Genomic DNA, 27,228 nt, shown 5'->3' on the forward strand with positions numbered 1-27,228 from the left:
TGATCATTAGCCTACTAAACTCAGGGTTGTGAGTTCAATCCTTGAGTGGGACATTTAGGGATCTGGGGCAAAAATCTGTCTGGGGATTGGTCCTGCTCTGAGCAGGGGGTTGGACTAGATGACCTCCTGAGGTCCCTTCCAACCCTGATATTCTATGATTCTTGTTTAAAACAAATTATTCCCAGAGTTGAATTGACTTGTCCAATGCCACTGTCAGCAATGGATGCTTTCCTTGGTTAAGACAAGGCTAGAGTGAGTAAGCACTGAGCTTGGGGACTCTTTCCAGCGTGTGCTAAATAGCAGCATTTCTGCACTGGGAGGTGAGGTGAGTTAAATCTGTTTCACTTGAACAGGAAAGCAGTGAAGTAGGGAGTGAAAGAGAAGGTTTGGATGAAATTGGTAAAAACAGAAAAGGAATGGTCTGATTGGGTCTGTTGTGTTCTCAGTGGCGGCTGCTTTTTTTATACAGCCCTGGAGACAGAGTTAGTAGCGGAGCCTGTAGTTAAAGCTGCCCAATCTGTCCCGTTATAAGTAGGGCTCTACCAAATTCACGGTCCATTTTGGTCAGTTTCATGGTCATAGGATTTTAAAAATAATAATTTCATGATTTCAGGTATTTAAATCTGAAATTTCACAGTGCTGCAGTTGTAGGGGTCCTGACCCAAAAAGGAGTTGTGGGGAGGGAGTCACAATGTTATTGTAGTGGGGGGGTTGTGGTATTGCCACCCTTACTTCTGCGCTGCTGCCTTTAGAGCTGGGCAGCTGGAGAGTGGCGGCTGCTGACCAAGGGCCCAGCGCAGAAGTAAGGGTGGCAATACCGTACCATGCAATCCTTACTTCTGAGCTGCTGTCAGCAGCAGCACTGTGGCCAGCTCTGAAAGCAGCGCCGCTGTCGGCAGCAATGCAGACGTAAGGGTGGTATGGTATGGTATTGCCACCCTTATTTCTATGCTGCTGCTGGTGGGGTGCTGCCTTCAATGTTGAGTACCTGGCCAACAGCCGCTGCCACTCCAGCTGCCCAGGTCTGAAGGCGCACAGAAGTAAGGTTGGCAATACCGCAACACCTCTTAAAATAATCTTGCGACACCTCCCCGCCCCCTGCAACTCCCTTTTGGGTCAGAGCCCCCAATTTGAGAAATGCTGGTCTCCCCTGTGAAATCTGCATAGTATAGGGTAAAAGCATGCAAAAGACCAGATTTCACGGGGTGAGACCAGATTTCATGGTCCTTGACACGTTTTTCACGGCTGGGAATTTGGTAGGGCCCTAATTATAAGACCTGATTATCAGTTGCTTATAACTTTGCCAATCATTAATGGTTCAGGCTGAATGGGTGTCTGCTGCAGGCTGAATTTTGAGGGGGGAAGTTTCAACAAAAACAGCTCAGCCATTTGCAAGAATAAAATTAGGGAAAAATGCTAGGGATTTCGGGAAGAGTCTGATTGTCCACCATCCCTACCTCACCTTCTCATCCAGAGTTGGGGCCTGGCTGGGCAAGGAGTTTAAGGAGGGGCAGGGTAGGGAGAAAGACAGGGATGAGGAAAAGGAAATCCTCCATATCCCATCCTGTACTGTCACTTGTTGTTCCGTTTCAGACCTGAAATGCAGCTTTGGAGAACTTGCCTTTCCCCTGGGGTGTGGGAGGGGGAACCCTATCCCTGAATCTTCATTTTTGACCTGCAAACTAACCACTTTCCTAATTACGTATTTGCATACTCCCCGTATCATCTTCCTTCATTGGAGTTTAGCTCTCTCGGTGATGATTGCATTTGTGAGCTTCAGTGCATAAAAATGCAAGAGCTTGACTGATATTACTGGTTAGAGTGTCTCATGTTAAATGTAGCGCTAAACTTCTCCAACATGCTTCTATCCTGATCTGCAGCATTCCTGCCATTCTAGTACTGAACTCCCTCTCCTTGGCAGGCTGCCTTAATGTGCCAACTGCCATACTAGCATGTGAACAGATGTATGCCAGGGAACTAGATTAGAAAGCTCACTTTTAATTTTGACTAGCAGCACTGTATTTAAAACTGAATTGAAAGGTTAATATTCATTAACTAACATGCCACCTAGCTTCAAGGTGGTAGGAATATGTTCTGCAGACACAATACTGATCAGACAAAGGTATGGGGATTTGGAGTCCAGTGTGTAGTCTCTCATGAACTTGTTAGACTGGAAATATTAGGAAGGAAGAGCTAGCCCTGCTCTAGTGGGTGGGAGTAAGGGGAAAGGAGGAGAAGATGGCACTGCTGGAAGGTGGGGAATAGTGAGCCCCTTTTGAAGCATTGTGAAGGGGTAGCCTGTACATTGTGTTTAATCTCATTGATGGACAGTATTATCATTGGCTCTCCATGTGTTCATTTACCACAGGGATATGCCTTGTGAAGTTAAAGCTGGTCCTGTATATTGGGTGTTTGGTTTTTTCCCCCCCTTCTGTTGCAGAGAGCCAACTGTTGCCTGGGAATAACTTCACAAATGAATGCAACATTCCTGGAAACTTCATGTGTAGTAACGGACGCTGTATCCCAGGGGCCTGGCAGTGTGATGGGCTGCCCGACTGCTTCGATGAAAGTGACGAGAAGGAATGCCGTGAGTGACCCCTGTGATTATCTTACATGTTTTGTACCATGAGGCTCAGTTAGATAGAATTATTTGCATATGTTGTGGTCTATATTCTTTGAGTGATGAAGCATTTCCCTGACTTGTTGTTTGCCTTTTGTTAGTGACAAATAATGTACCTTTACAGTACCTTTTCATCCTGCCACTAGCCTGATCAGAGCCTTTTCCTCTTCATCTCTTGCTATTAGGAATAGTTCCTGTATCTCACCACCTCATCAACTCCCCACCTTATTTCACATATTCGGTGAACACATCTCTCATGCTTCTTTTGTGATTCTTAATTTTTTCTCCCTCTGATAGACTGAACTGTTGAAGCAGCTTCAAATGATACGTAATCATCTTGCTGGCTTACAGTCTTTACAGTTTAGAAGTGTGAACAACAAGGGTGATGTCCTGGTGGGAGTCTGCTATAGACCGCCAGACCAGGGGGATGAGGTGGGCGAGGCTTTCTTCCGGCAACTAGCAGAAGTTACTAGATCACAGGCCTTGGTTCTCATGGGAGACTTCAGTCACCCTGATATCTGCTGGGAGAGCAATACAGTGGTGCCCAGACAATCCAGGAAGTTTTGGAAAGTGTAGGGGACAATTTCCTGGTGCAAGTGCTGGAGGAATCAACTAGAGGCAGAGTTCTTTTTGACCTGCTGATCACAAACAGGGAAGAATTAGTAGGTGAAGCAAAAGTGGATGGGAACCTGGGAGGCAGTGACCATTAGATGGTCGAGTTAAGGATCCTGACACAAGGAAGAAAGGAGAGCAGCAGAATACAGACCCTGGACTTCAGAAAAGTAGATTTTGGCTCCCTCAGGGAACTTATGGGCAGGATCTCCTGGGAGAATAACATGAGGGTGAAAGGAGTCCAGGAGAGCTGGCTGTATTTTAAAGAATCCTTATTGAGGTTGCAGGAACAAACCATCCTGATGTGTAGAAAGAATAGTAAATATGGCAGGCGACCAGCTTGGCTTAACGATGAAATCCTTGCTGATCTTAAACACAAAAAAGAGGCTCACAAGAAGTGGAAGCTTGGACAAATGACCAGGGAGGAGTATAAAAATATTGCTCAGGCATGCAGGAGTGAAATCAGGAAGGCCAAATAACACTTGGAGTTGCAGCTAGCAAGAGATGTTAAAAGTAACAAGAAGAGTTTCTTCAGGTATGTTAGCAACAAGAAGAAAGTCAAGTGTGGGCCCCTTGCTGAATGAGGGAGGCAACCTAGTGACAGAGGATGTAGAAAAAGCTAATGTACTCAATGCTTTTTTTTGCCTCTATCTTCATGAACAAGGTCAGCTCCCAGACTGCTGCACTGGGCTGCACTGCATGGGGAGGAGGTGACCAGCCCTCTGTGGAGAAAGAAGTAGTTCGGGACTATTTAGAAAAGCTGGACGAGCACAAGTCCATGGGGCCGGATGCGCTGCATCCGAGGGTGCTAAAGGAGTGGCGGATGTGATTGTGGAGCCATTGGCCATTATCTTTGAAAACTCATGGTGATTGGGGGAGGTCCGGATGACTGGAAAAAGGCTAATATAGTGCCCATCTTTTAAAAAAGGAAAGAAGGAGGATCCGGGGAGCTACAGGCCAGTCAGCCTCACCTCAGTCCCTGGAAAAATCGTGGAGCAGGTCCTCAAGGAATCAATTCTGAAGCACTTAGAGGAGAGGAAAATGATCAGGAACAGTCAGCATAGATTCACCAAGGGCAAGTCATGCCTGACTAACTAATTGCCTTCTATGATGAGATAACTGACTCTGTGGATGAGGGGAAAGCAGTGGACATGTTAATCCTTGACTTTAGCAAAGCTTTTGATACGGTCTCCCACAGTATTCTTGCTGGCAAGTTAAAGTATGGCCTGGATGAATGAACTATAAGGTGGATAGAAAGCTGGCTAGATCGTCAGGCTAAACAGGTAGTGATCAATGGCTCCATGCCTAGTTGGCAGCCGGTATCAAGCGGAGTGCCCCAAGGGTCGATCCTGGGGCCGGTTTTGTTCAATATCTTCATTAATGATCTAGAGGATGGTGTGGGATTGCACCCTCAGCAAGTTTGCAGAAGACACTAAACTGAGAGGAGTGGTAGATACGCTGGAGGGTAGGGATAGGATACAGCGGGACTTAGACAAATTAGAGGATTGGGCCAAAAGAAATCTGAGGTTCAATAAGGAGAAGTGCAGAGCCCTGCACTTAGGACGGAAGAATCCCATGCACTGTTACAGACTAGGGACCGAATGGCTAGGCAGCAGTTCTGCAGAAAAGGTTCTAGGGGTTACAGTGGACGAGAAGCTGTATGAGTCCACAGTGTGCCCTTGTTGCCAAGAATGCTAACTGCATATTTGGCTGCATTAGTAGGAGCATTGCCAGCAGATCGAGGGAAGTGTTTATTCCCCTCTATTTGGCACTGGTGAGGCCACATCAGGAGTATTGCGTCCGGATTTGGGCCCCCCACTACAGAAAGGATGTGGATAAATTGGTGAGAGTCCAGCGGAGGGCAGCGAAAATGATTAGGGGGTTGGAGCACATGACTTATGAGGAGAGGCTAAGGGAACTGGGCTCATTTAATCTGCAGAAGAGTGAGGGGGGATTTGATAGCTGCTTTCAGCTACCTGAAAGGGGGTTCTAAAGAGGATGGATCTAGACTGTTCTCAGTGGTACCAGATGACCGAACAAGGAGTAATGGTCTCAAGTTGCAGTGGGGGAGGTTTAGGTTGGATATTAGGAAAAACTTTTTCACTAGGAGGGTAGTAAAGTACTGGAATGGGTTACCTAGGGAGGTGGTGGAATCTCCTTCCTTAGAAGTTTTTAAGGTCAGGCTTGACAAAGCCCTGGCTGGGATGGTTTAGTTGGGGATTGGCCCTGCTTTGGGCAGGGGGTTGGACTAGATGACCTCCTGAGGTCCCTTCCAACCCTGTTATTCTATGATTCTAAAACATCAGACCTGAATTGCAGCATCTGTCTACCTAAGCACGTTTTGTGGTTCAGGTGCAGGACTGGGCCTCAGTTCCTCATCCTGTAAAATGAGGATAATACTTTCTCTTGGCAATTTAGGTGTTAAGCTCTTAGGGCTGGTCTACACTCGGGGCGGCAGGGGATTGATCTAGGATACGCAATTTCAACTACGCTATTTGCGTAGCTGAAGTTGAAGTATCTTAGTTTGACTTATCTGGCCGTCCTCACGGCGGCAAGTCGACCGCCGTGGCTCCCCCGTCGACTCCGCTTACTACTCTTGCTGAGGTGGAGTACGGGCGTCGATTCGGGGATCGATTTATCGTGTCTAGACGAGACGCGATAAATTGATCCCTGATAGATGGATTACTACCCGCCGATCCAGCGGGTAGTGTAGATGTGGCCTTAGTAAGATGATTCCTACCCCACATGACTCTCCAACACCTAGCACAATGGGGCCCTGATTTCAGTTGGAGCCTCTGGGCTCTACTGTAGGACCAGAGTGGCTTGGATTTCCTTCTGAGTTTAGCATGCTCATTAATTAGCAATGCAGGAGTTGTCACTAGGGGGACATGACACTCCCTATTACACCAACCTTCCAAGTGCTAAATGTGCTCCCAGCCCACAGGTTGCCAGACCAAAATTGGCATCTTAAAGCTGGTTGAAAGAAGGCATTTTTAAAACCTAAGTATTTATAGGACGCGGTCTAGGAGGTTTTGCTATCTATTGCCTGAAAACTGTCATTTCCCCCCAGATGCAAATATAGAGACTCCTAATGAAAGAGCGCAGGGCTGGAGTTAGCATTCATTTGTTCATGAATTGGTAATAGCCAAATGTGCCTTGTCCCACCTCCATTCAAATGCTCTCTTATTATGAAGAATTGGCTGGATCCAGTGTGAGGCAGATGATGATGAACACAGTAACAGACAATAAAATTTAAATCGCCTCAAAACCAAAGTTCATAAAATCATTTTTTCCAGACTGATTAGAATGAGACACGCTGATCTAAGTTATGCTGCCACTATGCATTTGGTTGTCAGCAGAATTGTCCTTCTTTGGATCTTTTTTTCATTTAAATAAGGTCATCCAGTTTGATAGGATTAGCCAGTATTTTTGGCTGTGTCCCTTTAACCCGGCCCAAACAAAGAGGTAATTAGGCCATTCTTCCCTCTTCCCACACCTTTATCTTCCACCTGATCTGTTGCATAAGTGTAAAATTAGCATGAAGACAAGAGACTGGGAGAGCAAGTGATTCATATGCTGCCCTGGCCTGCTGTTGACAGGTCACATAAGCCAAAGGGGAAGGGAGACACTCATAGGTTTAGGGATTCAGATAAATAGATCTTCACACAAACAATCAGGTAATATATCCAAAGAGCTTTAAGGGACCAGGGTTTTCCCTTATCCTAGGGCATGGCTACACTTGCAGATGTAGAACGATAGGAGTTAGACCAGCCTTTGGAGACTGCAGCAGGGAAAACGCTCCCATGTGTTTACACTGTCAGCTGCAAGCGCAGTGTCATGGCCACATTCGCAGCTCTTGCAACACCACAAAGCGCAGTGCATTGTGGTAGCTATCCCAGTCTGCAAGTGGCTGCAACATGCTTTTCAAATGGGGCGAGGGTTGGAGTGTGACAGGGAGTGTGTTGTGTGTATGTGGGGGGAGAGACAATGTGTTTGGGGGGCAGAGAGTGTGTCAGCATGCTGTCTTGTAAGTTCAGACAGCAGCAGACCCCTCTTTCCCCACCTCTCTCTCTCACGCTCACAACAGCAGCATTCCACACTAATAGTTTCTTTTGTCCCAGGGCAGATAAGCATGCTGGATGTCAGAAATGGAGCTTTGAAAGGGGATATCTGCATGCCTGCAGCTGATTTCAAAACAATGAGAAAAGTGGCCACTTGACTTCAGGGGATTATGGGATGTTTCCTGATGCCAATCACAGCGCACTAATGCAACACCTTGTCCACAGTGATGCTCAGGCATTTCAGCTGGGGCACAGTAAGCTTTATTCTTCTCGTGGAGGTGGATTACCAGGAGCGCTCCAGCTGCAGAGTTCCAGTGCTCTATGTGCCTTGTCAGTATGGACACCTCAGGAGTTAGGGCGCCCGGGACTGCTTTAATGTGCTCTAACTTGAAAGTGTAGCCAAGCCCTTAGTCTGGTGGCTCCTAGTGCAGTGCAAACTGCAGAGGTTCTTGCTAAGGAACTTGCATAGTGTCAAGTATCGGGAGGTAGCCGTATTAGTGCATCTGAAGAAGTGAGGTTTTTTTACCCACGAAAGCTTATGCCCAAATAAGTCTGTTGGTCTTTAAGGTGCCACCGGACTCCTTGTTGTTTTTGCAAAGGAACTCACTCCATCATTTACTCTCAAGACACGTCATTTACCTCAGCCCAGCCACAATCCCCTCCTGTTTCCATGGCTGTCCCTGCAATGAGGGCAGACATCTGACATCACTTCTGTTGGGGTAGAGGCATCACACCTTTTCACATCTGACAAAGACAGGGAGGTTCCCCCTCCGCCCCCCAAGGGCAGGCGGTACATCATCTGTTGCTTGGAGTTGATTAAGAAATGCCTTTGATTGGTTGTGCATGATTATCAGCCAGTACTGATATGGGACCCTAAAAGGGTTGTATGAAAGGAGGAGGGTGGGGAGATGGTGAGCATAGCCTGTGATCAGTGGCAGACTGATGGGAGTTCTTTGGGGCCCTCCATGATCCTGTCAAAAAGTGTGTGAGAATTCATAAGATGATGAATTTTCAAGTATAAAAATGACCATATCGGAACAGTTCCATCATGTAAATTATTCTATCTCCAGCAATGGCCAATGCCTGATGCTTCAAAGAAAGGTGCAAAAACCCCCAGAGAGGACAAATACGGAATAACTAGCCATAGGGGAAGTTTCTTCCCAACTTCTGTCGGTTAGTGGCTCATTCTCTGGAGCATGAGGGTTTCTTCCCTTTTTTATCCTATCTTAATACAACTGTAGATGGTCCTTGTTATCCAAAAAAGCATGTATTCCTGGTCTGATCCTGTTGAGTTCCTGGCCTTAATGATGTGTGGCAGAAAATTCCACAGGATAATTGGTGTGGGTGTCATATTTTCAAAATATTTCAGTAGGTTGGAAGAAAGGCCAGTTCCCAGGGGATATCAACACATTTGTCACTGCTTTGGTCCCTTTTCTTGACAGAGAGGATTAGAATTGAATGGGCTTGGGAGCCTCAATTATCTTCGTGCCTCTAGAGATGATGACAGTCCCTCCGGGTCAGAGTTGAAACCTCTTAAGAGCCAACCTTAGCATTTTGGGGTGGGCCTGAAAATACACTTATTTTGGTTGGGGAAGGGCATAAAAACGTAACTGACTCCTGTCTGCTGTGATCAGATCTACCGTAAGGATTTTGGGGCAGAGGTCAGCAAGATAACTTTGGCATCGTTCCCCAAAGAAAAATGCATGTGATATGAGGAAAATGTTTTGGGGGCATTACCAGTCTCCTCTGTTGCTGGAGAAGCAGAGCCCAGCTGCTTGTGCTGAGGTTCAAGAACAGTCACCAACATTAAATGTATATACTCATGCTGTCAGGCCGGGGAGCTGGAACAATTTTTATAGTGGGGGGTGCTGAGAGCCATTGAACCAAACTGTAAACCCTGTATATAATGGAAACCACTTCAAGCCAGGGGGTGCAGCAGCACCCTCAGGACCCCTACTTCCAGCACCTATGCTCTCAGGGCTTGAATTAATGCCTTCTTAAAGCTAATGTAGCTTCAAGGAGAGTGGTCACACTGGAGAACAACGCTAGCAGCATTAAATAGATGGACCAGCTAGCTCAAGCTTAAATCCTGCTTAACGCGGGCTAGAGAAGTTGGGAGTTGGTTGGGGCAATACTTGTTCTCTGAGCTTAACTCTGCAGTGAAGACAAGTTCATCAAGGAAAGTAAGTCAGAGTTCTGGAGGCCACTAGGCTCTGGTCACCAAATGGTTTTGGTTATATGCTGGTAAATGCCAGGGTCTCTTCATTCTTTTTCTTTGACTAGTTAACTGTAGAATCCAGAGTAACCAACAACTTTATAATAATGCAGTTGCTCAGAATATTCCACCCCATCCATGTTCCCATTAATGTACTGAATGATTAGCCATCTGCCAGAGAAGTAAAAATTAAAAGGGAAAAAAAGCTGAATTAAATCAGCCAGCTGAAATTTACATGTCTTGCTCCCTCCTTCCATTTCTTTAGTCCCTTTTCTCTCTCCTGCCATGTGTTACCTACTCGGTTAATCAGATCACTTTCCACATTTCTGCCTAAGGTTCCTTTTTTGTTCCCTCTCCTCTAAAAACCAGCATCTTTCTTTTCATTCTTTCTACTTCAACCCATCCTGTGCAGACCACCCCTTTGCCATGTCTAATTGTTTCTTGCTCTCTTCCTTCAGTCCTCACTGGCTTCAGCTGTGATCATTCTATGGTCCTCTCTGTTATGTTGGTAATTATATTTAGCACATATGTAGTAAGCAATTGTCACAGCACTTCTATGAGGGAGGAGGGTATTATCCCATTTATCAGGTGAATAAACTGAGGTGGAGACAGAAATATGAAGCAATTCACCTATAGGGGGAGACTTTGTCAGAACTTGGGTCTCCTACTTAGTTCACTAGATTTGTGTTTCTCAACCTTTTTGATACAAGAGACCAGCTTTGCTGCCTTCCTAAACTATGTCAGGGAGGTCTCAGGGACCGGTGCCGGAGACAACAGAGACAATAAGAGACAACACTGCACTAGATCATGTTGTCTCTTATTGCTAAGCTGCTGCTCCTTGTGACCAGACATCTCACTAGCTTTTCATTAGTCATTGGCTGAGCTGCAGGCTGTTAGCCAGGAAAGGGGTTTGCAATGGCACGTAGCATCTGTGGCTGCTGCAGGAAGATAGTGATTTCAAAGGGAAATAGCCATAACAAACATGTAAAACCAATAACTAGGGTAGCATCCTCCAGGTTGTTTTCAGACCCACATACTCTTCATAATGGTTAGCTGAGATTACTTCTGTTAAGTACAGAATCTCAAAACCTAGGATGAGCTGGGGGAGTTTGGGGCTGTTACCTCTGTGGCTCCCAAAGTCCTCTCTGGCCACGTTAGCAGAGTGCGTTGCTTGTGCGCTCCCTGCACATGTTCTGATTATAAACAGAGGGCTTCAGTCTCAGGGACACTGTTCACCTCACGCACAAATAAGATCCATAAGTGTATATGGGAGGGCTTGGGAGTGTGGAAAAGCTGGGGAGTTGCAGGAAAACAAATGGAACCTAAGAAGGAAAAAAAACAGGTTAGAAAGATGTTCATTTATTCTAGACTGTTTTGAGATGGATACAATAGAAACCTCTAATGTTGATGCTATTTCAATTGAGATTATTATTTTAGGGCCAAATCCATGTCCCGCTGATGTCAGTGGGAGCCTTGCAGTTAACTTCCGTGGAACCATGGTACAGTCCTTCAAGTGGCTGCACACACACATTGCCCACAAGCCTGCATGTGCCCTGCACTCCGGAGCCAGAATTATCAGTAGCAGTGCCATTTTCCCCAAGACCATAATTTCTTCTGGAATCTGTATTTCCTGTCCATTTTTCCCTTTGTTCAAGATTTTGTTCTTTCTAAAATCTAATAAAATGTGAACATTGAAAATGGCTTTTGTCAGCTAATGAGCAACAGCTACTAGAGGGATGGCATGTTGCTGCCTTTCTGTCAGCTAACGAGCAGCAGATGGTATAGATTTGGAGCATGGCACATCATCTGAGTTAACAGCCTGACATGACAGGAGCCAAAATCAGGGATGTACCAAATACACAAATTGCAGCTTCTCCTTCATTCCTCTTACAAAAGAGCCATTTCTTTTCTGCCAGGTCTGTGTATGGAGCTCTTTTTCTGTGAACCAACAGTGACACCCAGTGACAAGTCACTCTAATCCAAGTGGTGTGTGAGGGGTAGAAGGACTTAGAGGTTTCAGTCAGGAAAAGTGACTGTGCAAAAATGTCCTTGGGTTCCGTGTGTGTGTTAGTGGTTTCAGGTCACACATGATTCTGTTTGCAAGTAAAAAATGTTTGTTTAATTACCACCACTGCAAATTCAACCTGGGATCTTAAAGTCAAGTTGGTTTATGCATTGTTACCAGTAATAAAGATTCTGCAGCTGGAACATAGTTAACCAAGTTAGATGCATGGCCGTCCTTAGGATTTATGGGGCCCTATGCAGTATTATTAAACTGGTGCCCCTATGCCCGACTTGAGGCACAGCCACCACCCCTTCCCGCGGACCCCCAGAAGAACCCCCCCCCTTTGCTGACACACACGGAGTTTTGTACGCAGCAGATGCTGCAGCAGTCCGGGGGTGGGGGAGGGAGGAGGCAGCAAAGGATACTGAGCCGCCCGACCCACCTCACAGGGGGTGCAGAGCCACAGTTCCCCGCAGAGACCCCCGTACCTCCTCCCTCACACAGAATGCGCAGCGCCAGCGCATTCGGCTGTGTGAGTATGGTCCCTTCCTAAGGAGACTGCAGGGGGTGCTGGATATGTGGGAGTTGACCTGCTCTTACCTGCTATCCTGGTGGTGCCCCACATTTTTGGGTGCCCTATGCAGCTGCGTATGTCTAAGGACGACCCTGGTTAGATGGATGATAGATGGTGCAGAATAGAGCCCAGACAGCACATGTTTAGCTAAGTGGGCCTCTGCTAGTAAAAAATGTTGTCATAAACACACTCAGGAAACGGAGTAAGAGGTGAGTATGAAGATGCCTTTTGAGAGTCACTTTTCTTATCATTAGCACACTTTACAAGTATGAACTAAATTAAACTGATGTGGGGAATAAAGCACCCTGGTTTTCACATTCCATGTTAGTTTTATACATTTTTCTATAATTTCTCTATAGGTTAATTCAGTAATTCCATATAATCTGTATACACACACTTCGCAAATGAGACCAAAGTATTATATAAATGCTGAGAGAAAAGCAGCTGCACAGGCCCCTGGAGAATACTCTATTGGGGAAGGCCCCCTAGGAAGTGCGGATTTCCCCTGCAAAAAGCCCCCCATAGGTGAGAAGAAGAGTTGGCTGGGGCCCTGGGAATTTCCTTGCTTTCCTAACCACACCAGGCATAAAGCGGTCCCCAACAGCACCAGAACGGGATGCGCAAACTGCCCTCACCTCTATCTCTACACTGATACCTGGATGGAGTGGGGGGGGCCTTTGGGCATGGGTTTGATCCTTCCCTATGCAGGTGTAAATCTGGAGTTACTGCGCTGAAGTAGGTGGACTTCTGTGAGATGAGAACCAGGTCACAAGTCTGCTATGCTGTAGGACTGCAAGCTGGAGTCATAGCCAGAGTTGAATGCTGTCTGTTTTCTGCACTCTCCATTACATGAATCACAGAATAAAATTATGCCAAAGCAAGAATCTGACTAAACAGCTACTCTCACCCTCTCTACACAATCTTTTCTTCCTTTTTCCACTGTGTCAGAGACAGTTTGGGGTTCTTTAGAGGTCGTACGAGCCTTTGTCCTTTCCTTCCTCTAGACTGGCTGTAAGAGCAGTCAGACCCACGACTTTCTTGACAAACTAGATATTTATCCTCCACAGACAACTGGCCATGTCAATAATAAAAATAAAATGGGCCTTGTAGAGAAAGCAAATACTGGAATCTCTCTAAGCTGTTTAATGACTGCGTGTTACCACGATACAATTATTATGACTGAAGTTCTTTTGCTTGGATTTAGCCACTTTGCAGAGTCAGAGGCTAATGAATGGCTTTCATGTACAGGAACAAAGGGCACAGAATAGCTCAGGCTGCTATCTTTTAAATACTAGGCTTTAGGATAGACATGCAGAGCTCAGTGGACTGGAAGAATGAGATGCAGCATTTCAGTAATAAGAAATGTCTGCCCAATTCAGTGGTAACATCAGTAAGCCCCAAGGATTGTCTAAACCAGCTGAGATCTTCCTAAAATACAGCAGCAGTCCAAGAACTCCAATCAGACTAATCCGACCCATCTGTAAAGATTACTGACTCCGCACTGTTTAATATATCAATGGCAAAAATTATGCTTCTTGGAACATCAGTTAGCTTTTGCTACTTAATATCAGTCTCTTCTTTATATGTAATGTACATATGTACGTTATTATGTACATACAGGCTGCTGTGATTAAGATGGAGCCTTGCATACATGGAACCATTCTCTGGGCTGCACTGCCTTATTTAAAGATGAGGGCATCTACAGCCTGCTCCGTTGTGCTGCAAACTAGCTGCAGCCCTGGCACTCTTGGCAGGTTGCCAGTGCAGCTTTTGCTTAGGTTAGATTTGGACTCTCACTTTCTAGTTGTTAAACTAGTGCAATCTAACTCTATAGCTATACCTAGATTTCCCTCTGGGTACCAGCACTTGGGAGTCCTACTTCCAAATGCATATGGTGATCTGATTCACTTCAGCCCACTTGATGCAAGGAATGTACTGACTGGAGCTGCCCTCCTGTGGATGTTGTATAAACATTAATCTCAGGAACAGACGTGTATTTTTCCTTCACAGCGCGTCATAGAACTGTTTGGTGGTTGTCATGAATTGAGTAGTGTGTCTGATTACCCTCCACTGGGTGGAATCAGCACTGCTCACCCATTATAAACATACAGGTGAAAGAGTGCCAAAGTGACTTGGCCTAAATCACTTTTAAAAATGAGGCTTAAGCTTCTAAACTATTTAGACATGTTTGAAAATTTCACCTTATACTGCTAACAGTTTAAGAAAATTCTTCCTTAACTCAAAAGTAATAGGGCCTTTGCTTTTGGGAAAGGAGGAGGCAGCTTACTGGTCTATCCCCACTATCACAGAAGTTCTGGGTGGGCATTGCATGCAGCATAACAACAACAGTGGAGTCTTAGGTGGCCATGAACTTGTTTCATTGCTGAGTGCTGACACTGAAGAGCACATATCCACTGCCCCAAGGAGCTTACAGTCTGAAAAGACAAGACAGCAGCTTAGCTACACATTTCTGAATAACCTAGAAATGAAATCTTAACAGACTGCAGGATTTAAACCAAGTGCATTCCTACTACTACAGATAAATGCTGACAGTTACTTGGAATAGATATGATCTGAGTGGTGGGAGAACACTAGATGTACTGAGGGAGGGTGTGGCAGGTACAAAGGACAAGGGTACAAGGCATGCAGATGAACACAGAAGAAGGGTATCATGGACTAGGCACGAGTATAGATGGATTGAAAGGAGGAGGAGATGACTAGCTTTTAGTGTATGGAACATACCAATCCCACTGAAACTAGTGTTTCCTGATTTGGGAATGAATTTATTTTAGAAACCAGAACTGCAGTTTAACATAGTTTCCACCCCAAACTACAACCCACCTTGGGTCTTTCCTAAGATCTGCAGATCTGGCACAAGTTTCTAATAAAACCTGTAACTAGGTGAACTTTTCTTGTTTTTTTGTTTTTTTTTTAATTTTTAATTATTATTTTTTGCACATGAATGTAGAAGGAGACAGTCAAGCAGTGATGCCAGAATTAGGGAATAGATTAGTGTGTTTAAGCACTCAAACCTTGAGGGTCCATGCTAGGTACAGTCATAATGGATGATGTCTTAGTGGCCCAGGCTGAGTATGCGTAGCCAAATATTAGGTATTTTTTAAAGGTTTATAAGACCAAACAGACAGCTTTTGATTTTCAGCCGTGTTGACTTTTTTTTCATAGAGCTGGAATGTGTAGCCAAAAGTGACGAGTTGCTCTAGAGGTTTTATACCATTGAAGTGATGATAGCACATGTAAGATGAGGGACATATAAGGCATTAGCAACTTCTGCTCATTACATTGATGACATCTAGTTCCACCCTCACTACTTCCTCTTGCCCGTCTGTTGTTCCAGGATACTGTGGACCTAGGAAGCGTTACGGCAAAAAGCTGGAAATGGCAAGTACCATTCCAGATGTGCCTCCATATTCCCAGAACCTTTTGAGAGTGCTTCATGCATTTCTTAAATTGAAGGAAACCTGGGGCTGTTTCTGTATATTGGAAAGGGGGACACAAGTGCCGCTGAACCCTTGTCTGCAAGTCATCAATCTGTCATACTGCCACTGTTTAGCTTATAGCACTTCATTCAGAGCACAGACTTCAGACCTGTAAGAATGTTTAGAAATGGAGTCCTTGTTAACAGCACAATAAATCTTTTGGATCTAGTCTATTTGGGCTGTCAAGAGGGCCAGATTTCTCCCTGAACTTTGCAGTCCAGGGTCTGTGTGCAGCTCCGCCTCCTTGTTCTGTGCACAACAGCCATCAACGTAACCTTTTAAAAGTGAATCAATATATTAACTTTAAAAAGTTCAAGCAGTTGATCAGGGATCTTAGCTTGAAGTTCCATCAAGTGCCTGTGATGAAACAAAAGGGCTTGTATCAGAGGAGACCCGCGAGGGGACAAAGAAGCATACTCTATCCCCTGACTACAGGAGAAACTAAGGGCTCTTGTTCAAGTCTGTGGCAAAACCCCCATGGATTTCAAAAGGAGCAGGAGCAGGCTAGTGGAGCCCATTGATCTTGTTTGTACTGCACTCTGAAAAAGGAGTGAGGGAGTGCTGCTAGAAAACGAAAACCAAAATGCTTGGGGAAGAGGGGTTGTTGGAGCAAGCAGTATTTTGGGGACCCGGCTCAGTGGATCCATTTCTTCAAGCCGTAATGCTCTGTGATTAGTCCATTCAGGGGCCTGTAGGCCTGTTCCTACAACACGGGCTTGGATCTATGTTATATTTTTCCTAGGAAAAATCTGTGGCTTGCCATTTGAAAGAATAAGCCATTAAGGGATCCAGTGATTTGGGGTGGGGTCATGTAACATGAATGCTTTAAATATGGAAAGTGCAGGGAGCTCAGGCAGATTTATTACCCTCTCCTCTTGTCCTATGAGAAGTGGCATCGGCTAGATCCCAGTTGGAGAGATGACTTTTAAAGCAGACTTTCCCTCCATTTGGAAGCGATTTTGAGGTTTAAACACCTTTGTCTGGGAGAGTCATGTGGTTCTGTCTAGCTGTCAGCTAGATTTGATAGAGACAAACAATTACATTCTGTCTCTATTCCTTCCTGTTCCATGCTTCCAGCAGATCAGTCTGTGTTTAATGACATTTACGGTAGTATTTCATTAGAAGGGTACCTTCTGTCTGACGCTCTCAAAGCACTTTACAGACATTAAGGAATTTACCCTTGCAATGTTCTTGTGAGGTAGGTTAATATCCTCATTTTACATATGAGCAAACTGAGACCTCCGGCAGGTGAAGAGACTGGCCAAATGTCAGAGTAAGTCTGTGCCAGAGCCAAAAGTAGCACTCAGCTCTCCTACCTACGAGCCCAGTGCCTTCAGTACAGGACCAGACATGTTGTTACCATTTCATTAGCCTTATATCTCATTCCTACGAGATGCTTGTTGTTCGAGTTGCTCCACTTAAAATCAGAGAGCCTCAAAATGGCCCTTTTAGTCCAGCCTGAGTTTGCATCTTTTATTGCAGCTGTTAACTAGCCTCCGGTCTATCAGCTGCCTAGCTAGGAGTCTAAGTTTTCAATGGAACTATACGAGAAATTGAACTGGAAAGGGAGAATCATGGTGACTCTTAGCAAAAGCTTAAATTCTGCCTTCCAGTAGATGTCATCTGGCTAGCACGGCCTCTAGAGACTAAAATTTTAGTATGGCTCTTTTAACTGAGTTCTTTGGCAGTGTTCTGTTTCCAAGTGCTGAGCATCAGAATTCGTAAACAAAGGTGAGCATTATTGAGTGATTGGAATAGTGTTCATGTCAGTTTGGAGGGTGCTCTAGCCAGGTGTTGATTTTTGTCCCTTGTTCCCAGTCCTTGAGCTCTCTGAATATTGAACTAGAATGAACTCTTAGCCTCATTCACACTAGCAACCAAACACTCAGAGCATTTATGATTGTTTTAAAATGAGATGACTGTGCTGAGGGTTTCATTTAATTTGAATTCCAGCTATAACTAGGAGTGTTTCAGTAAGGAATAGTAGTAGAGTAACTTGAATTTATATAGTCTTTCGGGAAAGTAATTGAAGACGCTTTATAAACACAAATTATTTAACCTTCCCAACGCCCTTATGAGGTAAGTTAACATTGCCATTTTAGAGACTGAAACTGAGGCAGAGTTGTTCAAGATCAGATTGAGTCAGGAGTGAAGTAGAGAATAGAAACCAAGAGTTCTGCTGTCCCCTGCATTAATCACTAGGCAAAAACAGGGTGGTGAACTGTATTAACAAACACACTATGCTCTGAACAGAATGTGGATCTACTCGTTCAGTGCCTTAAGGCCGGATCCCATTACATCAATGTAAATCCAGAGAGACTCCATTGTCTTCAGTGAAGTTACTCTGGAATTACACTGGTGCAATAGAGCTGATTTTGGATTTGTCCCTTAATACTTAAATTAGAGCAAGCAAAAGCTACCATCCCTTTAGCACCACAAGTACAAAACTATCTTCCCCTTTCCTCTTTCAAAGGAAACTATTGTGGCAGTATTAAGGGGCTGTGAGTCTCTCTTTTTTTCTCTTTTAAATTCTTTTCCTTTTACATCTGTGTGCTGTAGGTGAGTGGGGTGTCTGGTTAGGGGCAGATGCTGATTTATTCCCACCAGTGTAACTTTACTATTGATTCCCTTAATTACTCCCGAGTCCCTAGAAAAAATACACAGCCTAAAATAGGTTTCTATTTCAGACACATTTTCTATTGTGTTCCTCTAGTTATAATTGCTTAAAGATCTGTGTGTGTATCTACACAGTTTGAATGGTTAGACAAGGATCAAGGGGGAGGGAATAAAAACAGATAACCTAGGGAGCTTTCTGAAGGACACTAGGCTGGTCACAAAAGGTTTTGCTCACATGCTGGTAAATGGCCCTGTTTTGGACAAAAGCCAATTGAAGTTTGGATAATCACATTTGTACTGTGTGCGCAAATATACAGTGTAACTGACTTTGTGTATGAACTTAGTGCTGAGGAATGGTGCCAGGGTGACAGCCTTGTTTTCCAAAGTGGCCCTGCCAATGTGCCCCTACTCTTCCCTCATGGGACCACCTTTAAGGCAGAGGATGATGTATTCCCACACCCCTACAATGTGCTGTGACTGCTTGCGGTGGTGGTGGCAGTTTTTGGTGGTGATGGTTGGTTGTCCACTGGGAAATGGACTGAAACTACCAAACTCACTTGAATAGGGCCCACTAATTAACTAGCTGAATGCAACTTTGTCACAGCTGAACTGATTTGGATTTTGAAGCAGCAATTTAGAGGTGAAAGGCGGCGTATCCCATTGCCAGGGCTGCGTATGCAGTGTAGTTGCCTGAAGATGATTCTTCTTCCTTGTCTTCCATTTATGCTAATCACTGTGCTTCAAGCGTGGAGTGTGAGTGAAAGACGGAGCATTATAATTCTTTCACAGAGTAGTTGCTGTGCTGCTGCTTCACATCCTGGTTGCATCAAGCCATTTGAACTTCCAGTACTGCCCTGTGGCCCGGTTCACCATGATGTTCCATGGTGACTTCAATGGAATGTCAGCTCACCCAAGAGTGCCACTGCAAGAACAGCTGGCATTAGGGTGAACTGGCAGAGAGGAGGTTAAGAAAATATCAGTGGCGGTGAAGTGATGCAGCGTCTGCACAGGATACAGAATCAGTTTAGAGAGTTGCTGCTGTTGCATGGAAGGTACCAAGATTTGATTAGTCAAATACATCATCGTTATTGTAGGATTGAGACCTGTGATTGTGAAGCAGCATACCGCTACTTTGCATGATTGCTACCTGGGGAGGTTCTGAGGCAACAGTTTGAGTGGAAAGATACTGATATTGAAATACGTGTCGTTCACTTTCAGCTGCGGATAGCCTCAAAATGTCTGCTGCTTATCTGGCTACGTTGTTAGCCATGTTTCCCTGGTCCCCATCTGAAAATGATTATGGAGTTAGAGAGCGTTCTTTTAAATAATTTCCTTAATTAAAAATAGGAAATCTGCCTGTTCTGTGTCACATACCATCATAGATGCAAAATGCTGGTGACATGGTTCAGCAATTAAAGCTCAGTCAGCAAGTTTTCTTCTTTGAGGTTTTATTTGCGAAGCTCAGCACAACAGGAAAAAACACCAGTTGTAATAAATATGTTTTAAAATAAACCCTGCAGGCTGGGACTGTTCCAGCCTAGTGGCCACCAAACAGGTGGCTATTGGTTCTCAAAAGCCTTTTTTTTATGACTTCCCAGCAGTGTGCTGTTGACCAACATTTGGATTCCCTCTGCGAGGCTGCTTGGACCTTTTGTACCCAGCCCTTGTTTGTTACTCCTCTCTCGCTACACCTTGCTTGCTGGTAATTAGGTAGCACATCTGATCTCTTGGTTGATCAGTTGTGACATTACACACACTTAATTATGCAGTACAAAAGCATCGGTGCCTCCAATAATGAGAATCCATTGCAAGGCTGTCCATTTCCAATCATGTTTTGGGACCCTCTGAGCTGGGGGACTTGATAAGTTTGTTAATCCAACCATGTATAATTATGCTTGTACGTTATATGTGCCATGTCTCTGTTTGGTTCCACGCTGTAGGGAATTGTTCTTCTCTATGCTGAAAAATCCATAAAACAGATTAAACTTTTTAAAAAGGGAATGTATTATCTTCTGAGGTTCTCTATTGGTGCCCTAAAGCTAGTAATATTATGTCCTTTTAATCAATGCTGCAGAGTGATGCCTGCAAGCTGTCATTTCTGTGTTGGAATATACAACCCAATTCTATGGAAATAGCTATAAAAGCTATAAAATGGCTTTGCTTTTTGGTGGCAATTGACCTCTGTGCAGAGGGGCAGCATAAAGCTGCCAAAATAGGACTCAACTGGGACTTAACTGGAGCGTAGGCTTTGTGCTAGCTGTCTGCGCTGGCTGAATTTCACCCTTCATTAGTGAATCAGTGTGGGGTTTCGTTTTAGAGACCAGCTTTTGCTGTGGTGAAGCTTTCTTCCCAAACCAACAGAAAGGTAATTGATTAAGTTAGATTTTGAGAGACAGGTGGTGCTTTTTGGTAACGGGATTTACTCTCAGTGGTTAATGGTGGCCAAAAGAGGATCTGAAATGCGTGCTTCAATGGTGGAAGGATGCACTTGTTCTGTTCTTCCTAGTGTCCAGGGTGCTGCAGCTCACTGTCAGTTCTCATTTTACTCTATGTGCATATTCTGTTTCAGCTGATGTGTATATAAATTAATGTAATTTACTGCTCTTGGGTCACATCTGTCATGACACAATATCAAATGGGGTCTGGACAAGGGGAAATCCCTCCAATTTCAAGCAAAGGCACATAAATGTGCCAGAAAAATATTGGTTGGTTGAATTCCAGCTAATTGCTTTTCTTTGTACTTGATGTAATTAGGTAAAAGCAGTCATGCTATTTCTCCTGGAGTGCATATTTAAATCCCCTTGCTCTGGGTGATCTGTGTCAAGAGGGGGAAACTAAAAATAAGTAAGGATCTTTGTATGTCCTGTGTAACTTAGAATATCAGTATGCTGCCTCTTGTAAGTCATCAGCCAGATTTTTATTGTCTTCTGGATTTGGTGCTAGTAATTGGGGCTGAATTGACAGGGCTGTAGACTGAAGTCCCCCATTTATCCAGACAGCAGGTGCAGCATAGGCAACAGCAATTGAAGTTTCCCCATGTTGACCTACCAGTGTATTTGTGTCCTGACTTTAAAGAACTAATTCTAAGATATGAGGATATTTCAGTCTCCAGGGGCCATCTACTCTTACCCCTCACCACTGAAAATGATGGCTGAAGTAGTGATTTATGTGGTGTGGACTTTTGTTCACTAACAGGTGGACCGAAGCCAACAAACTCCATAATACCATATTTAATCATTAGATTATAGCAGTTTCCTCTCACTACCAGCATGGGCTACGTTTAAACCTGCAACCGAAAGTGAAAATCTCTCTGAATCCCATCCACTCATTAGACCTTGGCTATTTGAGATTCTAGAAATATGGGAAAGGCCTTTTTAAAACTTAGACTGCCTCAATAGCAGCATGAAACTCCTTGGACCTAAACGTTTTGCTCTTATAGGTATCTAGAGCATGTTGCTTTCCTTATCTTCTGACTCCAGTGGGATCTGACTTAGCTATTTTGTGTGCAATATACTGTGGTCACAGAACATTGTTATTAAGGTTGCTAAGTCAGGCACTTAAAAGTTAGGAAATGCCAGAATTAAAGTTGCCTGTGCTCAGTCGCTCTGTGGTGTTGGTGCACGCGAGCACTGAGAGCTGAGAGAGTCTGGAGCATGCTCAGTGAGGATGGACTCTTGGGAGATTTTGACTGCTAAGATAGAAGTTGTCTCTGACCATGTACAAACTGCAGTTTTTCAAAGGTTTATAACTTGACCAAATGTGGGTACATTTTTCCCAGCGATGGTAATAGGCACATCCCTGGTCTAAAGTATGGAAGTGCTAGAGCAGTGGTTCTGAACCTATTGACTATTGTGGGCTGCATATGCCGCTCTCCATGCGTTATGTAGGCTTCATCCACACGATATATGTGCTACACATATGGCCTTGAGGATGTCACATGGGCTGCAGCTGTGTGCTGACTGGACAGCAAGGTGAGAACCACTGCGCTAGAGCTATTCAAATTAAAGGTCACCATAGTTTTTAACATGGGCAAAACTTATTTTTCTCTAGCCTGGTTCTTGGAAATGGGTGAACCGTTTTGGCTGAAATTTTCCAAAAAAATTATTCAGGCAGACAACTCTGCATATAGAATAGCAGCCCGAATAGTTAAAATTTGACAAAGTTATAAGCAACCGAAAACAAGATTTTTGCAATGGGGAGTGCTGGGCAGCCCTAATAGGCAGCGCTGTGAACCCTGCCTATAGTGAGTGTGTGATGACAATACATTCTCACTGCCGCTCAAGCCAGCTTCTAGTGTGAACGCAGAGTCAAATCCATAATACACACCAGCTACCTGGTGGATGTGAACAGGCTGTGCTTGCCATGGGGGTACTTTCGTGGTCCTTGGATTCTGCAGCTGAAGTGTAAAATGCTCAGTGAAGTATGGACTTGTCTCAGAGCATAAGGCTATTAAGATATGTAGCTCTAATGCAATATGGAAAGAGTTCTGAGGACGTAAAATATTTTTCAATTGAGATTTTTCCGCTACCAAAGTTAGTGTGTTTAAACATGGCAGTAACTCCAGGATAATTTATCGCCTATTTTCTTCAAAGCAATGGCCTATTATTTCTGAGTGGACCTTGGATTCTGTTCAGGAAAACATGGTAGTTGGTGAATATCTGAAGTGATACATCTTAACTTATACTTCATAATCCTAATTGAGAACTACTAATACTGTAAAGAGAATGTGCAGGACAGGGACAGCATGTCTTGGTTTTGAAGGATACTAAATCAAGTAATAGTTGCTGTGACTGCTCTTAAAGTAGTTTTATATAATAATATCTGCTGAGAGACATCAGGGAAGATTTCATTGCAGCTGTGTTGACTTTATCTCTGCAAGAGAGAATCTCCTCTGAATTGATGCCAAAGTCCTGGCTTCTTTGCTCCCTCACCTTTCTTAGTTATTTCCTTTCCTTTTCCCTCCCCCACTGTTGCACTCCTTGTGCCTCCTTTGCTATCTTCTCGTAATACTTCCTCACCATCCCCCAGTTAAACTTTGCCAGTCTGTGAGGTACAGATTCATTTTGGGCATAAAGGCATTGCCTATCATCATTGCACTCTGATTTCCAGTTCAGGGAGTCCTCATAAAATCAATGTGCTGCAAATGCATAAATATCAACACATGATTGTAGGGTTAGAACTGGGGACATTCAACTCCCAAGAAAACAGGCCATTACCATCTGGGCCAAAGGAGAATGTACATTAGCTGTACAATTTAAGTCTTCTCTCTCAGAGGCTAGTGACTAGAGGACAATATGTATTCTATTATAATCACACACACTTGAGGAGGTCTGATTGCATGCAGGTATATGCTAGCGAGTGAGTGAACTGGATCAGTGATTGGCTGTGACTTATAAGAAACCTTTCAAAGAGGCCAGAATCCACTAATACTGCTTCAAGGGAAATGCTAGCTGCATACCAATGTGAAAAATTAGAAGGGAAGGGATAAAGGAATTTGAGCAAACATGTCAAATCTTCTTGCAGGACCTCTCGGAGGATGTTTTGGGAGAATGGTTTGTTCTTTGGTAGTTTTAACCACAGGTGTGAAACATAGCTTAGAAGTGGTCTGTGCCCTAACAAGTGTCTGCCCCATTGACCATGGAAAGAGATTTCTTCTCCTAGCTTTTTGATTGTGCATTGATTGTATTCTGTACCCGTTGATTGCTGTCTTCTTCCTTGGAAGTATTTCCATTTTAGAGGATATCTTAATCTGTACAGCTCTCTGAAATCTTTGGAAAGGCAGGACAGGATAGAAATATGAAAAGTTTGGACCTGACTAGAATACATCTGTACCATTGGCTCCTACTTGGTGGAATCAAAGCTGCTCAACTGTGCCATAAACACTGTGATGCTAACAGTTAAATGGGACATGTCTTGAGCTCATGTGGTAGAAGCTGAAGCTTTTTGAGTCCATGGCTCAGAGTTATGTTTTTGCTCTTGCCATCATGATGTGAGTGGCCATGTTATGCAGCACACGGACCTCTGCCACTTACGCTAATGGAGTAACTGATAGAGAATGACAACCTGCTACTGCTGCATGGACCAGAACTGTAGTGGGACTATCACAGATTCTCTGTGTGAACACATACTTTGCCAGTGGGTTTCACAGATATTTTCTGACAGCAGAGGGATGGTGAGACTCAGAAATGTTGGGTTATATTCCAGGCTGTGGAGGGGATCATGCTCTAACAGTTCACCCCTTCTAAGCGTGGCCCCTTTTGCTCCATCCCTTCTAACCTGTCCCTAGTCTCATCCCGCTGGACTGCCTATCCCAATCTCCCGCTTCTGTCCCCAGTATCTTTGCCCAGCTAGTCCTTGTTCCCCACTTCCTGCTCCTCATCTGATAGTTCTCTCCCCGACCCTGGCCTCTAGCACCCCCTTCCCTTGGTTCTCTGTCCCCATCCCCACATAATCCCAGTTCTAATCTCTCTCCACAGGCTCCTTGTCCAGTATTGCTGTCCTTCTCACACCCCACTTCCTTGTCCCACTCTTTGCCCAGCCAGTCCCTGTCTCCTCCCACATCCTGACTACCAATTTCCCTCCCCTCCCTCCTCCTGCCAGCCTCCGGTCCCAGTCTTCCCACTGTCTGGCTCTTCTCTCTTTTGCATTTGAATCAGGCATCTCCCTCCTCCACGTTGCCTAAGCCCAGTGGGCAATTCGTCCTGGGCACCTGAGAGACAGGCTCACTGCTCTCCTTTCAGGTCTGTGGACCCAACATGGTCCTCAGCGGTCCAGAGTCCAGGCCAGAGTTTGTTCCATGCAGGCAGAATCTTTGGGGGTTTTAGCTGCAGAACTCTAATCGGTCTCCACAGTTTGAACATGCTCAGTAATTTTTTTTTTCAAAGCCTTATAACTTGGCCACATTTGATCAGATTTTCACAAGGACAGCAAAAAAAAAAACCATATCCCTGACACACAGGTCCTCCATCCCCTACCAAATTTCATGTCCCTGTTCTAGAGCTTTTCTAAGAGAAGTTGCTAGACAACGTGTGCAAAACAACAAATGTTTCCCCTAGCCTTGTTCTCAGAAACAGATGAACTGTTTTGGCTGGAAAAAAAACTAACTCCCCCCCCCCCCCCCAAAAAAAAATAAAATACCAAAAAAATCAGCCTGAGGCAGATACCCTGCATGGAAAATTTTGTCAAGATTAAATCATTTAAAGGACAACATTTTCCAAGAACTGAAAGCATGGTCTTGTAATGGGGAGTGTCTGGTTAGCCCTGCGTTTAGATCAGGGGTCGGCAACCTTTCAGAAGTGGTGTGCCGAGTCTTCATTTAGTCACTCTAATTTAAGGTTTCGCATGCCCATAATACATTTTAACGTTTTTAGAAGGTCTCTTTCAGTAAATAAGGTTTTTAAAATGTTTAAGAAGCTTCATTTAAAATTAAAATGCAGAGCCCCACGAACTGGTGGCCAGGACCCAGGCAGTGTGAATGCCACTGAAAATCAGCTCGCATGCCGCCTTCGGCACGTGTGCCATAGGTTGCCTACCCCTGGTTTAGATCCTTCTGATATGAAGATGTTTTAGTCTCCTGCAAATTGTTTCCCTAATTCTGGCTGTCTTTGTGTTTCTTGTCTTGCAGCAAAAGCCAAATCCAGATGTGGCTCCACGTTCTTCCCCTGTGCTAGCGGGATCCATTGTATCATTGGCCGCTTCCGATGCAATGGCTTTGAGGACTGTCCAGATGGCAGCGATGAAGAAAACTGTAGTAAGTGCCAAGTCTACCTGCACATGGAGAAACGTCTTGTTTGTTTCAACAAATCAATACTGTACAAGAAGGAAACGTTCAGTTCTTTAACCCTGGTTTAGATGCACACTCCCTGTTTTACTACCTAAATCATCTTGTGGATTGTTTGCTTTGTAACTGCAGGCCTCTTGGTAGCAACAGGAGATTTATAGTGTTAATAAATGTCAGCAACCTACCCAGACAGTGTAAACTCTACTCCTCAGAGCATTCTGCACCAAACATTTTAAAATTCTGCGCACAGTATTTTAAAATTCTGCAAATTTTATTTGTTAAATAAATGTGGAGGCTCCAGCACGGCATTGGGGAGCACAGGCTACTGGCTGCACAAAGGTGGGAGATCACTGTGCAGCTCCCTCCCAGGGGCGCGGACTTAGTGGTGAGGCTGCACCCAACCCTGACACAGTGCAAGGTCTGGGCCTGCCCCAGAAACACCCCAGGGTCCTGTCCCTCTGTGTGGGTAGGCAAGCTTAGCAAGCAGGATCCAAGTGTGGAATGGCTTCATGTGGGCGGATCCAGGTGTAGGTTGACAGGGTTGTGTGTGGGGCAAGCTGGGTATGGGCGGCTCAGTGGGGGATCCAGCTGTGGGGGGGATCTAGATGCACAGGGGCTGGTTGGGGGTTCTGGATGCAATGGTATTGGGTCTCTGCAGAGGGGTTCTGCAGGGGGGTCCAGGTGAAATTGGTGGGGCTCAGCGGCAGGGAGGGGGGTCTGGGTCACAGGTCCTGCCTAGACTGTCTTTATATTCTTAGTTATTAAAGCATTATTGTTTGTGGTTGATCCACATTAAACACTGAAACATAACCAGCCACTCTTTGCACCCTCCAAACACTCACTGCCGAGCTTTGTCTTTTTTTATAAACCAACCCATGTCTGCCTGCTGCTACTTGCCAAGGGTGTGCTCGCCAGTTTTATTACTGGTGCCCTTGCTGACAGTTCTGTTATAATCGGGCAGCGGATAGTGGGGTAGGGCTCTGCATTAATGTTTATCTAGCTTTAACTTTCTTTACAGACAAGAGAGTTTCACAAAATAAAAAAGAGTGGATCATAGTAAGAAATTGCTCCCTGTATCTCTCTCACAGGGTGACTTCCGTGATCTGGGCATTGCTTATCTTCTCTCATTCCTCTCTTTGTCATCTTTTGTCTCCTCGCCTGCTCTGCTTGTCCCTGGATTACACACCTGCTGACTTTACTAACACAGCCCTGCAGAGCCAATATGGCTGAGGGAGAGCTCATCTACGT

The 27,228-nt window shown here is 44.7% G+C and overlaps 1 protein-coding gene across 6 annotated transcripts in view; it reads left to right on the plus strand.

Annotated features, from left to right (window-relative positions):
• The window catches only part of LDLRAD3 (low density lipoprotein receptor class A domain containing 3), a 182,911-nt gene that overhangs the window by 59,891 nt on the left and 95,792 nt on the right, over nt 1–27,228 (plus strand). For 5 of the 6 annotated variants that reach the window (XM_065592767.1, XM_065592769.1, XM_065592770.1 and 2 more), the window contains 2 exons: nt 2,441–2,587; nt 25,825–25,950. In XM_065592767.1, the coding sequence (XP_065448839.1) occupies nt 2,441–2,587; nt 25,825–25,950 (273 nt within the window). The remainder of the gene's footprint in view (nt 1–2,440; nt 2,588–25,824; nt 25,951–27,228) is intronic. The other variant, XM_065592772.1, reaches the window with a different exon arrangement.

The sequence above is a fragment of the Chrysemys picta genome, chromosome 4 (assembly GCF_011386835.1).
Source record: "Chrysemys picta bellii isolate R12L10 chromosome 4, ASM1138683v2, whole genome shotgun sequence".
In the NCBI taxonomy this organism is placed as follows: Eukaryota; Metazoa; Chordata; order Testudines; family Emydidae; genus Chrysemys; species Chrysemys picta.